Source organism: Oncorhynchus clarkii, chromosome 19, assembly GCF_045791955.1.
Source record: "Oncorhynchus clarkii lewisi isolate Uvic-CL-2024 chromosome 19, UVic_Ocla_1.0, whole genome shotgun sequence".
In the NCBI taxonomy this organism is placed as follows: Eukaryota; Metazoa; Chordata; class Actinopteri; order Salmoniformes; family Salmonidae; genus Oncorhynchus; species Oncorhynchus clarkii.
In genome coordinates, this window is record NC_092165.1 from 18,655,981 (window position 1) to 18,672,115 (window position 16,135).

The window sequence follows — 16,135 nt, forward strand, 5'->3', positions numbered from 1 at the left end:
CTGTGGTTGTAGTGGGAGCAAATGTGGTTGTAGTGGGAGCCGCTGTTGTTGTAGTGGGAGCCACTGTGGTTGTAGTGGGAGCAGCTGTGGTTGTAGTGGGAGCCGCTGTGGATGTAGTGGGACCCGCTGTGGTTGTAGTGGGTGCTACTGTGGTTATAGTGGGAGCAGATGTGGTTGTAGTGGGAGCCGCTATTGTTGTAGTGGGAGCCACTGTGGTTGTAGTGGGAGCAGCTGTGGTTGTAGTGGGAGCCGCTGTGGTTTTAGTGGGAGCCGCTGTGGTTGTAGTGGTAGCCGCTGTGGTTGTAGTGGGAGCGGCTGTGGTTGTAGTGGGAGCAGCTGTGGTTGTAGTGGGAGCCGATGTGGTTGTAGTGGGAGCAGCTGTGGTTGTAGTGGGAGCCGCTGTGGTTGTAGTGGTAGCGGCTGTGGTTGTAATGGGAGCCGCTGTGGTTGTTTCTGGGGCAACTGTGGTTGTAGTGGGAGCCACAGTTGTTGTAGTGGGAGCCGCTGTGGTTGAAGTGGGAGCCGTTGTGGTAGGGCCAGCAGTGGATGTTGTTACACCAGCTTTTGTTGTTGCTATGGGAGCTGTTGTAGTGGGAGCCGCTGTGGATGTAGTGGGACCCGCTGTGGTTGTAGTGGGTGCTGCTGTGGTTATAGTGGGAGCAGATGTGGTTGTAGTGGGAGCCGCTGTTGTTGTAATGGGAGCCGCTGTGGTTGTATTGTTAGCCGCTGTGGTTGTAGTGGGAGCAGCTGTGGTTGTAATGTTAGACACTGTGGTTGTTGTGGGAGCCGCTGTGGTTGTAGTGGGAGTTGCTGTGGCTGTAGTGGGAGCCGCTGTGGTTGTAGTGGGAGCCGCTGTGGTTGTAATGGGAGCCGCTGTGGTTGTTGTGGGAGCCGATGTGGTTTGTGTGGGAGCCGCTGTGGTTGTAGTGGGAGCCAATGTGGTTGTAGTGGGAGCCACAGTGGTTGTTGTGGGAGCCGCTGTGGTTGTAGTGGGAGCCGCAGTGGTTGTAGTAGGAGCTGCTGTGGTTGTTGTGGGAGCCGTTGTGGTAGGGCCAGCAGTGGATGTTGTTACACCAGCTTTTGTTGTTGCTATGGGAGCTGTTGTAGTGGGTGCCGATGTGGTTGTAGTGGGTGCCACTGTGGTTATAGTGGGAGCAGATGTGGTTGTAGTGGGAGCCGCTGTTGTTGTAGTGGGAGCCACTGTGGTTGTAGTGGGAGCAGCTGTGGTTGTAGTGGGAGCCTCTGTGGTTGTAGTGGGAGAAGCTGTGGTTGTAGTGGTAGCCGCTGTGGTTGTAGTGGGAGCCGCTGTGGTTGTAGTGGGACCCGCTGTGGTTGTAGTGGGTGCTGCTGTGGTTATAGTGGGAGCAGATGTGGTTGTAGTGGGAGCCGCTGTGGTTGTAGTGGGAGCCGCTGTGGTTGTAGTGGGAGCCGCAGTGGTTGTAGTAGGAGCTGCTGTGGTTGTTGTGGGAGCCGTTGTGGTAGGGCCAGCAGTGGATGTTGTTACACCAGCTTTTGTTGTTGCTATGGGAGCTGTTGTAGTGGGATCCGCTGTGGTTGTAGTGGGTGCCACTGTGGTTATAGTGGGAGCAGATGTGGTTGTAGTGGGAGCCGCTGTTGTTGTAGTGGGAGCCACTGTGGTTGTAGTGGGAGCAGCTGTGGTTGTAGTGGGAGCCTCTGTGGTTGTAGTGGGAGAAGCTGTGGTTGTAGTGGTAGCCGCTGTGGTTGTAGTGGGAGCCGCTGTGGTTGTAGTGGGACCCGCTGTGGTTGTAGTGGGTGCTGCTGTGGTTATACAGGGAGCAGATGTGGTTGTAGTGGGAGCCGCTGTGGTTGTAGTGGGAGCCGCTGTGGTTGTAGTGGGAGCAGCTGTGGTTGTAGTGGGTGCCGCTGTGGTTGTAGTGGGAGCCGCTGTGGTTGTAGTTGGAGCCGCTGTGGTTGTAGTTGGAGTTGCTGTGGTTGTAGTGGGAGCTGCTGTGGTTGTAGTGGGAGCAAATGTGGTTGTAGTGGGATTTGCTGTGGTCGTAGTGGGAGCTGCTGTCGTTGTTATAACATCAGCTGTTGTTGTTGTGGAAGCAGCTGGGGTTGTTGTGGGAGATGCTGTGGTTGTTGTGGGAGACACAGTGGTTGTTGTGGGAGCCACTGTGGTTGTTGTGGAAGTCGATGTGGTTGATGTGGGAGCTGCTGTGGTTGTAGTGGGAGCCGCTGTGGTTGTAGTGGGAGTTGCTGTGGATGTAGTGGGACCTGCTGTGGTTGTAGTGGGTGCTGCTGTGGTTATAGTGGGAGCCGATGTGGTTGCAGTGGGAGCCGCTGTTGTTGTAGTGGGAGCCACTGTGGTTGAATTGGGAGTCGCTGTGGTTGTAGTCGGAGCCGCTGTGGTTGTAGTGGGAGTTGCTGTGGTCGTAGTAGGAGCTGCTGTGGTTGTAGTGGGAGTAAATGTGGTTGTAGTGGGAGCCGCTGTGGTTGTAGTGGGAGTTGCTGTGGTCGTAGTAGGAGCTGCTGTGGTTGTAGTGGGAGCCGATGTGGTTGTAGTGGGAGCCGCTGTTGTTCTAGTTGGAGCCGCTGTGGTTGTATTGGGAGCCGCTGTGGTTGTAGTGGGAGCCGCTGTGGTTGTAGTGGGAGTTGCTGTGGTCGTAGTAGGAGATGCTATGGTTGTAGTGGGAGCCGCTGTTGTTGTAGTGGGAGCCGCTGTGGTTGTATTGGGAGCCGCTGTGGTTGTAGTGGGACCCGCTGTGGTTGTAGTGGGTGCTGCTGTGGTTATAGTGGGAGCAGATGTGGTTGTAGTGGGAGCCGCTGTGGTTGTATTGGGAGCCGCTGTGGTTGTAGTGGGAGCCGCTGTGGTTGTTGTGGGAGTTGCTGCGGTCGTAGTAGGAAACGCTGTGGTTGTAGTGGGAGTAAATGTGGTTGTAGTGGGAGCCGCTGTGGTTGAAGTGGGAGCAGCTGTGGTTGTAGTGGGAGCCGCTGTGGTTGTAGTGGGAGCAGCTGTGGTTGTAGTGGGAGCAGCTGTGGTTGTAGTGGGAGCCGCTGTGGTTGTAGTTGGAGCCGCTGTGGTTGTAGTTGGAGCTGCTGTGGTTGTAGTGGGAGCTGCTGTGGTTGTAGTGGGAGCCAATGTGGTTGTAGTGGGAGTTGCTGTGGTCGTAGTGGGAGCTGCTGTCGTTGTTATGACATCAGCTGTTGTTGTTGTGGAAGCAGCTGGGGTTGTTGTGGGAGATGCTGTGGTTGTTGTGGGAGACACAGTGGTTGTTGTGGGAGCCACTGTGGTTGTTGTGGAAGTCGATGTGGTTGTTGTGGGAGCTGCTGTGGTTGTAGTGGGAGCCGCTGTGGTTGTAGTGGGAGTTGCTGTGGATGTAGTGGGACCTGCTGTGGTTGTAGTGGGTGCCGTTGTGGTTGTAGTGGGAGCAGCTGTTGTTGTAGTGGGAGCCACTGTGGTTGAATTGGGAGCCGCTGTGGTTGTAGTGGGAGCCGCTGTGGTTGTAGTGGGAGTTGCTGTGGTCGTAGTAGGAGCTGCTGTGGTTGTAGTGGGAGTAAATGTGGTTGTAGTGGGAGCCGCTGTGGTTGTAGTGGGAGTTGCTGTGGTCGTAGTAGGAGCTGCTGTGGTTGTAGTGGGAGCCGATGTGGTTGTAGTGGGAGCCGCTGTTGTTGTAGTTGGAGCCGCTGTGGTTGTATTGGGAGCCGCTGTTGTTGTAGTGGGAGCCGCTGTGGATGTAGTGGGAGTTGCTGTGGTCGTAGTAGGAGCTGCTGTGGTTGTAGTGGGAGCCGCTGTTGTTGTAGTTGGAGCCGCTGTGGTTGTATTGGGAGCCGCTGTGGTTGTAGTGGGAGCCGCTGTGGTTGTTGTGGGAGTTGCTGTGGTCGTAGTAGGAGCTGCTGTGGTTGTAGTGGGAGCCGATGTGGTTGTAGTGGGAGCAGCTGTGGTTGTAGTGGGAGCATCTGTGGTTGTTGTGGGAGCCGCTGTGGTCGTAGTGGGAGTTGCTGTGGTCGTAGTAGGAGCTGCTGTGGTTGTAGTAACAGCCGCTGTTGTTGTAGTGGGAGCCGCTGTGTTTGTTGTGGGAGCCGCTGTGGTTGTAGTGGGAGTTGCTGTGGTCGTAGTAGGAGCTGCTGTGGTTGTAGTAAGAGCCGCTGTTGTTGTAGTGGGAGCCGCTGTGGTTGTAGTGGGAGCCGCTGTGGTTGTAGTGGGAGCCGCTGTGGTTGTTTTGGGAGCCGCTGTGGTTGTTGTGGGAGCCGCTGTGGTTGTAGTGGGAGCCGCTGTGGTTGGTGTGGGAGCCGCTGTGGTTGTAGTGGGAGCCAATGTGGTTGTAGTGGGAGCCGCTGTGGTTGTTGTGGGAGCCACTGTGGTTGTAGTGGGAGCCGCAGTGGTTGTAGTGGGAGCCGCTGTGGTTGTAGTGGGAGCCGTTGTGGAAGGGCCAGCAGTGGATGTTGTTACACCAGCTTTTGTTGTTGCTATGGGAGCTGTTGTAGTGGGAGCCACTGTGGTTGTAGTGGGTGCTGCTGTGGTTATAGTGGGATTCGATGTGGTTGTAGTGGGAGCCGCTGTTGTTGTAGTGTGAGCCGCTGTGGTTGTATTGGGAGCCGCTGTGGTTGTAGTGGGAGCCGCTGTGGTTGTAGTGGGAGTTGCTGTGGTCGTAGTAGGAGCTGCTGTGGTTGTAGTGGGAGCCGATGTGGTTGTAGTGGGAGCAGCTGTGGTAGTAGTGGGAGCCGCTGTGGTTGTTGTGGGAGCCGCTTTGGTTGTAGTGGGAGCCGCTGTTGTTGTAGTGGGAGTCGCTGTGGTTGTAGTGGAAGCCAATGTGGTTGTAGTGGGAGTTGCTGTGGTCGTAGTGGGAGCTGCTGTCGTTGTTATAACATCAGCTGTTGTTGTTGTTGAAGCAGCTGGGGTTGTTGAGGGAGTTGCTGTGGTCGTAGTAGGAGCTGCTGTGGTTGTAGTGGGACCTGCAGTGGTTGCAGTGGGAGCAAATGTGGTTGTAGTGGGAGCCGTTGTGGTATTAGTGGGAGCCGCTGTGGTTGTAGTGGGAGCCGCTGTGGTTGTAGTGGGACCCGCTGTGGTTGTAGTGGGTGCTGCTGTGGTTAAAGTGGGAGCAGATGTGGTTGTAGTGGGAGATGCTGTGGTTGTATTGGGAGCCGCTTTGGTTGTAGTGGGAGCCGCTGTGGTTGTAGTGGGAGTCGCTGTGGTTGTAGTGGAAGCCAATGTTGTTGTAGTGGGAGCCGCTGTGGTTGTAGTGGGAGCCGCTGTGGTTGTAGTGGGAGCCGTTGTGGAAGGGCCAGCAGTGGATGTTGTTACACCAGCTTTTGTTGTTTCTATGGGAGCTGTTGTAGTGGGAGCCGCTGTGGTTGTAGTGGGTGCTGCTGTGGTTATAGTGGGAGCCGATGTGGTTGTAGTGGGAGCAGCTGTGGTAGTAGTGGGAGCCGCTGTGGTTGTTGTGGGAGCCGCTTTGGTTGTAGTGGGAGCCGCTGTGGTTGTAGTGGGAGCCGCTGTGGTTGTTGTGGGAGTCGCTGTGGTTGTTGTGGGAGCTGCTGTGGTTGTAGTGGGAGCCGCTGTGGTTGGTGTGGGAGCCGCTGTGGTTGTAGTGGGAGCCAATGTGGTTGTAGTGGGAGCCGCTGTGGTTGTTGTGGGAGCCACTGTGGTTGTAGTGGGAGCCGCAGTGGTTGTAGTGGGAGCCGCTGTGGTTGCTGTGGTTGTAGTGGGAGCGGCTGTGGTTGTAGTGGGAGCAGCTGTGGTTGTAGTGGGAGCCGATGTGGTTGTAGTGGGAGCAGCTGTGGTTGTAGTGGGAGCCGCTGTGGTTGTAGTGGTAGCGGCTGTGGTTGTAATGGGAGCCGCTGTGGTTGTTTCTGGGGCAACTGTGGTTGTTGTGGGAGCCACAGTTGTTGTAGTGGGAGCCGCTGTGGTTGAAGTGGGAGCCGTTGTGGTAGGGCCAGCAGTGGATGTTGTTACACCAGCTTTTGTTGTTGCTATGGGAGCTGTTGTAGTGGGAGCCGCTGTGGATGTAGTGGGACCCGCTGTGGTTGTAGTGGGTGCTGCTGTGGTTATAGTGGGAGCAGATGTGGTTGTAGTGGGAGCCGCTGTTGTTGTAATGGGAGCCGCTGTGGTTGTATTGTTAGCCGCTGTGGTTGTAGTGGGAGCAGCTGTGGTTGTAATGTTAGACACTGTGGTTGTTGTGGGAGCCGCTGTGGTTGTAGTGGGAGTTGCTGTGGTTGTAGTGGGAGCCGCTGTGGTTGTAGTGGGAGCCGCTGTGGTTGTAATGGGAGCCGCTGTGGTTGTTGTGGGAGCCGATGTGGTTTGTGTGGGAGCCGCTGTGGTTGTAGTGGGAGCCAATGTGGTTGTAGTGGGAGCCACAGTGGTTGTTGTGGGAGCCGCTGTGGTTGTAGTGGGAGCCGCAGTGGTTGTAGTAGGAGCTGCTGTGGTTGTTGTGGGAGCCGTTGTGGTAGGGCCAGCAGTGGATGTTGTTACACCAGCTTTTGTTGTTGCTATGGGAGCTGTTGTAGTGGGTGCCGATGTGGTTGTAGTGGGTGCCACTGTGGTTATAGTGGGAGCAGATGTGGTTGTAGTGGGAGCCGCTGTTGTTGTAGTGGGAGCCACTGTGGTTGTAGTGGGAGCAGCTGTGGTTGTAGTGGGAGCCTCTGTGGTTGTAGTGGGAGAAGCTGTGGTTGTAGTGGTAGCCGCTGTGGTTGTAGTGGGAGCCGCTGTGGTTGTAGTGGGACCCGCTGTGGTTGTAGTGGGTGCTGCTGTGGTTATAGTGGGAGCAGATGTGGTTGTAGTGGGAGCCGCTGTGGTTGTAGTGGGAGCCGCTGTGGTTGTAGTGGGAGCCGCAGTGGTTGTAGTAGGAGCTGCTGTGGTTGTTGTGGGAGCCGTTGTGGTAGGGCCAGCAGTGGATGTTGTTACACCAGCTTTTGTTGTTGCTATGGGAGCTGTTGTAGTGGGACCCGCTGTGGTTGTAGTGGGTGCCACTGTGGTTATAGTGGGAGCAGATGTGGTTGTAGTGGGAGCCGCTGTTGTTGTAGTGGGAGCCACTGTGGTTGTAGTGGGAGCAGCTGTGGTTGTAGTGGGAGCCTCTGTGGTTGTAGTGGGAGAAGCTGTGGTTGTAGTGGTAGCCGCTGTGGTTGTAGTGGGAGCCGCTGTGGTTGTAGTGGGACCCGCTGTGGTTGTAGTGGGTGCTGCTGTGGTTATAGTGGGAGCAGATGTGGTTGTAGTGGGAGCCGCTGTGGTTGTAGTGGGAGCCGCTGTGGTTGTAGTGAGAGCAGCTGTGGTTGTAGTGGGTGCCGCTGTGGTTGTAGTGGGAGCCGCTGTGGTTGTAGTTGGAGCCGCTGTGGTTGTAGTTGGAGTTGCTGTGGTTGTAGTGGGAGCTGCTGTGGTTGTAGTGGGAGCAAATGTGGTTGTAGTGGGATTTGCTGTGGTCGTAGTGGGAGCTGCTGTCGTTGTTATAACATCAGCTGTTGTTGTTGTGGAAGCAGCTGGGGTTGTTGTGGGAGATGCTGTGGTTGTTGTGGGAGACACAGTGGTTGTTGTGGGAGCCACTGTGGTTGTTGTGGAAGTCGATGTGGTTGATGTGGGAGCTGCTGTGGTTGTAGTGGGAGCCGCTGTGGTTGTAGTGGGAGTTGCTGTGGATGTAGTGGGACCTGCTGTGGTTGTAGTGGGTGCTGCTGTGGTTATAGTGGGAGCCGATGTGGTTGCAGTGGGAGCCGCTGTTGTTGTAGTGGGAGCCACTGTGGTTGAATTGGGAGTCGCTGTGGTTGTAGTCGGAGCCGCTGTGGTTGTAGTGGGAGTTGCTGTGGTCGTAGTAGGAGCTGCTGTGGTTGTAGTGGGAGTAAATGTGGTTGTAGTGGGAGCCGCTGTGGTTGTAGTGGGAGTTGCTGTGGTCGTAGTAGGAGCTGCTGTGGTTGTAGTGGGAGCCGATGTGGTTGTAGTGGGAGCCGCTGTTGTTCTAGTTGGAGCCGCTGTGGTTGTATTGGGAGCCGCTGTGGTTGTAGTGGGAGCCGCTGTGGTTGTAGTGGGAGTTGCTGTGGTCGTAGTAGGAGATGCTATGGTTGTAGTGGGAGCCGCTGTTGTTGTAGTGGGAGCCGCTGTGGTTGTATTGGGAGCCGCTGTGGTTGTAGTGGGACCCGCTGTGGTTGTAGTGGGTGCTGCTGTGGTTATAGTGGGAGCAGATGTGGTTGTAGTGGGAGCCGCTGTGGTTGTATTGGGAGCCGCTGTGGTTGTAGTGGGAGCCGCTGTGGTTGTTGTGGGAGTTGCTGCGGTCGTAGTAGGAAACGCTGTGGTTGTAGTGGGAGTAAATGTGGTTATAGTGGGAGCCGCTGTGGTTGAAGTGGGAGCAGCTGTGGTTGTAGTGGGAGCCGCTGTGGTTGTAGTGGGAGCAGCTGTGGTTGTAGTGGGAGCAGCTGTGGTTGTAGTGGGAGCCGCTGTGGTTGTAGTTGGAGCCGCTGTGGTTGTAGTTGGAGCTGCTGTGGTTGTAGTTGGAGCTGCTGTGGTTGTAGTGGGAGCCAATGTGGTTGTAGTGGGAGTTGCTGTGGTCGTAGTGGGAGCTGCTGTCGTTGTTATGACATCAGCTGTTGTTGTTGTGGAAGCAGCTGGGGTTGTTGTGGGAGATGCTGTGGTTGTTGTGGGAGACACAGTGGTTGTTGTGGGAGCCACTGTGGTTGTTGTGGAAGTCGATGTGGTTGTTGTGGGAGCTGCTGTGGTTGTAGTGGGAGCCGCTGTGGTTGTAGTGGGAGTTGCTGTGGATGTAGTGGGACCTGCTGTGGTTGTAGTGGGTGCCGTTGTGGTTGTAGTGGGAGCAGCTGTTGTTGTAGTGGGAGCCACTGTGGTTGAATTGGGAGCCGCTGTGGTTGTAGTGGGAGCCGCTGTGGTTGTAGTGGGAGTTGCTGTGGTCGTAGTAGGAGCTGCTGTGGTTGTAGTGGGAGTAAATGTGGTTGTAGTGGGAGCCGCTGTGGTTGTAGTGGGAGTTGCTGTGGTCGTAGTAGGAGCTGCTGTGGTTGTAGTGGGAGCCGATGTGGTTGTAGTGGGAGCCGCTGTTGTTGTAGTTGGAGCCGCTGTGGTTGTATTGGGAGCCGCTGTGGTTGTAGTGGGAGCCGCTGTGGATGTAGTGGGAGTTGCTGTGGTCGTAGTAGGAGCTGCTGTGGTTGTAGTGGGAGCCGATGTGGTTGTAGTGGGAGCAGCTGTGGTTGTAGTGGGAGCATCTGTGGTTGTTGTGGGAGCCGCTGTGGTCGTAGTGGGAGTTGCTGTGGTCGTAGTAGGAGCTGCTGTGGTTGTAGTAACAGCCGCTGTTGTTGTAGTGGGAGCCGCTGTGTTTGTTGTGGGAGCCGCTGTGGTTGTAGTGGGAGTTGCTGTGGTCGTAGTAGGAGCTGCTGTGGTTGTAGTAAGAGCCGCTGTTGTTGTAGTGGGAGCCGCTGTGGTTGTAGTGGGAGCCGCTGTGGTTGTAGTGGGAGCCGCTGTGGTTGTTTTGGGAGCCGCTGTGGTTGTTGTGGGAGCCGCTGTGGTTGTAGTGGGAGCCGCTGTGGTTGGTGTGGGAGCCGCTGTGGTTGTAGTGGGAGCCAATGTGGTTGTAGTGGGAGCCGCTGTGGTTGTTGTGGGAGCCACTGTGGTTGTAGTGGGAGCCGCAGTGGTTGTAGTGGGAGCCGCTGTGGTTGTAGTGGGAGCCGTTGTGGAAGGGCCAGCAGTGGATGTTGTTACACCAGCTTTTGTTGTTGCTATGGGAGCTGTTGTAGTGGGAGCCACTGTGGTTGTAGTGGGTGCTGCTGTGGTTATAGTGGGATTCGATGTGGTTGTAGTGGGAGCCGCTGTTGTTGTAGTGTGAGCCGCTGTGGTTGTATTGGGAGCCGCTGTGGTTGTAGTGGGAGCCGCTGTGGTTGTAGTGGGAGTTGCTGTGGTCGTAGTAGGAGCTGCTGTGGTTGTAGTGGGAGCCGATGTGGTTGTAGTGGGAGCAGCTGTGGTAGTAGTGGGAGCCGCTGTGGTTGTTGTGGGAGCCGCTTTGGTTGTAGTGGGAGCCGCTGTTGTTGTAGTGGGAGTCGCTGTGGTTGTAGTGGAAGCCAATGTGGTTGTAGTGGGAGTTGCTGTGGTCGTAGTGGGAGCTGCTGTCGTTGTTATAACATCAGCTGTTGTTGTTGTTGAAGCAGCTGGGGTTGTTGAGGGAGTTGCTGTGGTCGTAGTAGGAGCTGCTGTGGTTGTAGTGGGACCTGCAGTGGTTGCAGTGGGAGCAAATGTGGTTGTAGTGGGAGCCATTGTGGTATTAGTGGGAGCCGCTGTGGTTGTAGTGGGAGCCGCTGTGGTTGTAGTGGGACCCGCTGTGGTTGTAGTGGGTGCTGCTGTGGTTAAAGTGGGAGCAGATGTGGTTGTAGTGGGAGATGCTGTGGTTGTTGTGGGAGTCGCTGTGGTTGTTGTGGGAGCTGCTGTGGTTGTAGTGGGAGCCGCTGTGGTTGGTGTGGGAGCCGCTGTGGTTGTAGTGGGAGCCAATGTGGTTGTAGTGGGAGCCGCTGTGGTTGTTGTGGGAGCCACTGTGGTTGTAGTGGGAGCCGCAGTGGTTGTAGTGGGAGCCGCTGTGGTTGTAGTGGGAGCCGTTGTGGTAGCGCCAGCAGTGGATGTTGTTACACCAGCTTTTGTTGTTGCTATGGGAGCTGTTGTAGTGGGAGCCGCTGTGGTTGTAGTGGGTGCTGCTGTGGTTATAGTGGGAGCCGATGTGGTTGTAGTGGGAGCCGCTGTTGTTGTAGTGTGAGCCGCTGTGGTTGTAGTGGGAGTTGCTGTGGTCGTAGTAGGAGTTGTGGTTGTAGCTGTGGTTGTAGTAACAGCCGCTGTTGTTGTAGTGGGTGCCGCTGTGGTTGTTGTGGGAGCCGCTGTGGTTGTAGTGGGAGTTGCTGTGGTCGTAGTAGGAGCTGCTGTGGTTGTAGTAACAGCCGCTGTTGTTGTAGTGGGAGCCGCTGTGGTTGTTGTGGGAGCCGCTGTGGTTGTAGTGGGAGTTGCTGTGGTCGTAGTAGGAGCTGCTGTGGTTGTAGTAAGAGCCGCTGTTGTTGTAGTGGGAGCCGCTGTGGTTGTAGTGGGAGCCGCTGTGGTTGTAGTGGGACCCGCTGTGGTTGTAGTGGGAGTTGCTGTGATCGTAGTAGGAGCTGCTGTGGTTGTAGTGGGAGCCGATGTGGTTGTAGTGGGAGCAGCTGTGGTTGTAGTGGGAGCCGCTGTGGTTGTTGTGGGAGCCGCTGTGGTTGTAGTGGGAGCCGCTGTGGTTGTAGTGGGAGTCGCTGTCGTTGTTATAACATCAGCTGTTGTTGTTGTGGAAGCAGCTGGGGTTGTTGTGGGAGTTTCTGTGGTCGTAGTAGGAGCTGCTGTGGTTGTAGTGGGACCCGCAGTTTTTGCAGTGGGAGCAAATGTGGTTGTAGTGGGAGCCGCTGTGGTTGTAGTGGGAGCCGCTTTGGTTGTAGTGGGAGCCGCTGTGGTTGTAGTGGGAGCCGCTGTTGTTGTAGTGTGAGCCGCTGTGGTTGTATTGGGAGCCGCTGTGGTTGTAGTAAGAGCCGCTGTTGTTGTAGTGGGAGCCGCTGTGGTTGTAGTGGGAGCCGCTGTGGTTGTAGTGGGACCCGCTGTGGTTGTAGTGGGAGTTGCTGTGATCGTAGTAGGAGCTGCTGTGGTTGTAGTGGGAGCCGATGTGGTTGTAGTGGGAGCAGCTGTGGTTGTAGTGGGAGCCGCTGTGGTTGTTGTGGGAGCCGCTGTGGTTGTAGTGGGAGCCGCTGTGGTTGTAGTGGGAGTCGCTGTCGTTGTTATAACATCAGCTGTTGTTGTTGTGGAAGCAGCTGGGGTTGTTGTGGGAGTTTCTGTGGTCGTAGTAGGAGCTGCTGTGGTTGTAGTGGGACCCGCAGTTTTTGCAGTGGGAGCAAATGTGGTTGTAGTGGGAGCCGCTGTGGTTGTAGTGGGAGCCGCTTTGGTTGTAGTGGGAGCCGCTGTGGTTGTTGTGGGAGCCGCTGTGGTTGTTGTGGGAGCCGCTGTGGTTGTAGTGGGAGCCGCTGTGGTTGGTGTGGGAGCCGCTGTGGTTGTAGTGGGAGCCAATGTGGTTGTAGTGGGAGCCGCTGTGGTTGTAGTGGGAGCCGCTGTGGTTGTAGTGGGAGCCGTTGTGGAAGGGCCAGCAGTGGATGTTGTTACACCAGCTTTTGTTGTTTCTATGGGAGCTGTTGTAGTGGGAGCCGCTGTGGTTGTAGTGGGTGCTGCTGTGGTTATAGTGGGAGCCGATGTGGTTGTAGTGGGAGCAGCTGTGGTAGTAGTGGGAGCCGCTGTGGTTGTTGTGGGAGCCGCTTTGGTTGTAGTGGGAGCCGCTGTGGTTGTAGTGGGAGTCGCTGTGGTTGTAGTGGAAGCCAATGTGGTTGTAGTGGGAGTTGCTGTGGTCGTAGTGGGAGCTGCTGTCGTTGTTATAACATCAGCTGTTGTTGTTGTTGAAGCAGCTGGGGTTGTTGTGGGAGTTGCTGTGGTCGTAGTAGGAGCTGCTGTGGTTGTAGTGGGACCTGCAGTGGTTGCAGTGGGAGCAAATGTGGTTGTAGTGGGAGCCGTTGTGGTATTAGTGGGAGCCGCTGTGGTTGTAGTGGGAGCCGCTGTGGTTGTAGTGGGACCCGCTGTGGTTGTAGTGGGTGCTGCTGTGGTTATAGTGGGAGCAGATGTGGTTGTAGTGGGAGCTGCTGTGGTTGTATTGGGAGCCGCTGTGATTGTAGTGGGAGCCGCTGTGGTTGTTGTGGGAGTCGCTGTGGTTGTTGTGGGAGCTGCTGTGGTTGTAGTGGGAGCCGCTGTGGTTGGTGTGGGAGCCGCTGTGGTTGTAGTGGGAGCCAATGTGGTTGTAGTGGGAGCCGCTGTGGTTGTTGTGGGAGCCACTGTGGTTGTAGTGGGAGCCGCAGTGGTTGTAGTGGGAGCCGCTGTGGTTGTAGTGGGAGCCGTTGTGGCAGCTCCAGCAGTGGATGTTGTTACACCAGCTTTTGTTGTTGCTATGGGAGCTGTTGTAGTGGGAGCCGCTGTGGTTGTAGTGGGTGCTGCTGTGGTTATAGTGGGAGCCGATGTGGTTGTAGTGGGAGCCGCTGTTGTTGTAGTGTGAGCCGCTGTGGTTGTATTGGGAGCCGCTGTGGTTGTAGTGGGAGCCGCTGTGGTTGCAGTGGGAGTTGCTGTGGTCGTATTGGGAGCCGCTGTGGTTGTAGTGGGAGCCGCTGTGGTTGTAGTGGGAGTTGCTGTGGTCGTAGTAGGAGTTCCTGTGGTTGTAGTGGGAGCCGATTTGGTTGTAGTGGGAGCAGCTGTGGTAGTAGTGGGAGCCGCTGTGGTTGTTGTGGGAGCCGCTTTGGTTGTAGTGGTAGCCGCTGTGGTTGTAGTTGGAGTCGCTGTGGTTGTAGTGGGAGCCAATGTGGTTGTAGTGGGAGTTGCTGTGGTCGTAGTGGGAGCTGCTGTCGTTGTTATAACATCAGCTGTTGTTGTTGTTGAAGCAGCTGGGGTTGTTGTGGGAGTTGCTGTGGTCGTAGTAGGAGCTGCTGTGGTTGTGGTGGGACCCGCTGTGGTTGCAGTGGGAGCAAATGTGGTTGTAGTGGGAGCCGCTGTGGTTGTAGTGGGAGCCGCTGTGGTTGTAGTGGGAGCCGCTGTGGTTGTAGTGGGACCCGCTGTGGTTGTAGTGGGTGCTGCTGTGGTTATAGTGGGAGCAGATGTGGTTGTAGTGGGAACTGCTGTGGTTGTAATGGGAGCCGCTGTGGTTGTAGTGGGAGCCGCTGTGGTTGTTGTGGGAGCCGCTGTGGTTGTAGTGGGAGCCGCTGTGGTTGGTGTGGGAGCCGCTGTGGTTGTAGTGGGAGCAAATGTGGTTGTAGTGGGAGCCGCTGTGGTTGTTGTGGGAGCCACTGTGGTTGTAGTGGGAGCCGCAGTGGTTGTAGTGGGAGCCGCTGTGGTTTTTGTTGGAGCCGTTGTGGTAGGGCCAGCAGTGGATGTTGTTACACCAGCTTTTGTTGTTGCTATGGGAGCTGTTGTAGTGGGAGCCGCTGTGGTTGTAGTGGGTGCTGCTGTGGTTATAGTGGGAGCCGATGTGGTTGTAGTGGGAGCCAATGTGGTTGTAGTGGGAGCCGCTGTGGTTGTTGTGGGAGCCACTGTGGTTGTAGTGGGAGCCGCAGTGGTTGTAGTGGGAGCCGCTGTGGTTGTAGTGGGAGTCGTTGTGGCAGCTCCAGCAGTGGATGTTGTTACACCAGCTTTTGTTGTTGCTATGGGAGCTGTTGTAGTGGGAGCCGCTGTGGTTGTAGTGGGTGCTGCTGTGGTTATAGTGGGAGCCGATGTGGTTGTAGTGGGAGCCGCTGTTGTTGTAGTGTGAGCCGCTGTGGTTGTATTGGGAGCCGCTGTGGTTGTAGTGGGAGCCGCTGTGGTTGTTGTGGGAGCCGCTGTGGTTGTAGTGGGAGCCGCTGTGGTTGGTGTGGGAGCCGCTGTGGTTGTAGTGGGAGCCGCAGTGGTTGTAGTGGGAGCCGCTGTGGTTGTAGTGGGAGCCGTTGTGGCAGCTCCAGCAGTGGATGTTGTTACACCAGCTTTTGTTGTTGCTATGGGAGCTGTTGTAGTGGGAGCCGCTGTGGTTGTAGTGGGTGCTGCTGTGGTTATAGTGGGAGCCGATGTGGTTGTAGTGGGAGCTGCTGTTGTTGTAGTGTGAGCCGCTGTGGTTGTATTGGGAGCCGCTGTGGTTGTAGTGGGAGCCGCTGTGGTTGCAGTGGGAGTTGCTGTGGTCGTATTGGGAGCCGCTGTGGTTGTAGTGGGAGCCGCTGTGGTTGTAGTGGGAGTTGCTGTGGTCGTAGTAGGAGTTCCTGTGGTTGTAGTGGGAGCCGATTTGGTTGTAGTGGGAGCAGCTGTGGTAGTAGTGGGAGCCGCTGTGGTTGTTGTGGGAGCCGCTTTGGTTGTAGTGGTAGCCGCTGTGGTTGTAGTTGGAGTCGCTGTGGTTGTAGTGGGAGCCAATGTGGTTGTAGTGGGAGTTGCTGTGGTCGTAGTGGGAGCTGCTGTCGTTGTTATAACATCAGCTGTTGTTGTTGTTGAAGCAGCTGGGGTTGTTGTGGGAGTTGCTGTGGTCGTAGTAGGAGCTGCTGTGGTTGTGGTGGGACCCGCTGTGGTTGCAGTGGGAGCAAATGTGGTTGTAGTGGGAGCCGCTGTGGTTGTAGTGGGAGCCGCTGTGGTTGTAGTGGGAGCCGCTGTGGTTGTAGTGGGACCCGCTGTGGTTGTAGTGGGTGCTGCTGTGGTTATAGTGGGAGCAGATGTGGTTGTAGTGGGAACTGCTGTGGTTGTAATGGGAGCCGCTGTGGTTGTAGTGGGAGCCGCTGTGGTTGTTGTGGGAGCCGCTGTGGTTGTAGTGGGAGCCGCTGTGGTTGGTGTGGGAGCCGCTGTGGTTGTAGTGGGAGCAAATGTGGTTGTAGTGGGAGCCGCTGTGGTTGTTGTGGGAGCCACTGTGGTTGTAGTGGGAGCCGCAGTGGTTGTAGTGGGAGCCGCTGTGGTTTTTGTTGGAGCCGTTGTGGTAGGGCCAGCAGTGGATGTTGTTACACCAGCTTTTGTTGTTGCTATGGGAGCTGTTGTAGTGGGAGCCGCTGTGGTTGTAGTGGGTGCTGCTGTGGTTATAGTGGGAGCCGATGTGGTTGTAGTGGGAGCCGCTGTTGTTGTAGTGGGAGCCGCTGTGGTTGTATTGGGAGCCGCTGTGGTTGTAGTGGGAGCCGCTGTGGTTGTAGTGGGAGCCGCTGTGGTTGTAGTGGGAGTTGCTGTGGTCGTAGTAGGAACTGCTGTGGTTGTAGTGGGAGTAAATGTGGTTGTACTGGGAGCCCTTGTGGTTGTAGTGGGAGCCGCTGTGGTTGTAGTGGGAGTTGCTGTGGTCGTAGTAGGAGCTGCTGTGGTTGTAGTGGGAGCCGCTGTGGTTGTAGTGGGAGCCAATGTGGTTGTAGTGGGAGTTGCTGTGGTTGTAGTGGGAGCCGTTGTGGCAGCTCCAGCAGTGGATGTTGTTACACCAGCTTTTGTTGTTGCTATGGGAGCTGTTGTAGTGGGAGCCGCTGTGGTTGTAGTGGGTGCTGCTGTGGTTATAGTGGGAGCCGATGTGGTTGTAGTGGGAGCCGCTGTTGTTGTAGTGTGAGCCGCTGTGGTTGTATTGGGAGCCGCTGTGGTTGTAGTGGGAGCCGCTGTGGTTGCAGTGGGAGTTGCTGTGGTCGTATTGGG

General features: G+C 56.2%; 1 protein-coding gene across 1 annotated transcript in view; it reads right to left on the bottom strand.

Annotated features, from left to right (window-relative positions):
- Positions 1-16,135, bottom strand: part of LOC139374428 (hornerin-like) — a 44,097-nt gene that overhangs the window by 4,422 nt on the left and 23,540 nt on the right. The window contains exons 32-49 of the mRNA XM_071115476.1: positions 15,931-16,119; positions 15,742-15,813; positions 15,043-15,297; positions 14,479-14,667; positions 14,152-14,340; positions 13,474-13,728; positions 12,910-13,098; positions 11,308-11,541; positions 10,567-11,037; positions 9,652-9,840; positions 9,176-9,408; positions 6,129-6,192; positions 5,920-6,045; positions 5,023-5,331; positions 4,417-4,605; positions 3,941-4,173; positions 768-831; positions 356-684 (exon numbers count right to left, since the gene is read on the bottom strand). Coding sequence (XP_070971577.1) covers positions 356-684; positions 768-831; positions 3,941-4,173; positions 4,417-4,605; positions 5,023-5,331; positions 5,920-6,045; positions 6,129-6,192; positions 9,176-9,408; positions 9,652-9,840; positions 10,567-11,037; positions 11,308-11,541; positions 12,910-13,098; positions 13,474-13,728; positions 14,152-14,340; positions 14,479-14,667; positions 15,043-15,297; positions 15,742-15,813; positions 15,931-16,119 — 3,779 coding nt within the window. The remainder of the gene's footprint in view (positions 1-355; positions 685-767; positions 832-3,940; positions 4,174-4,416; positions 4,606-5,022; positions 5,332-5,919; positions 6,046-6,128; positions 6,193-9,175; positions 9,409-9,651; positions 9,841-10,566; positions 11,038-11,307; positions 11,542-12,909; positions 13,099-13,473; positions 13,729-14,151; positions 14,341-14,478; positions 14,668-15,042; positions 15,298-15,741; positions 15,814-15,930; positions 16,120-16,135) is intronic.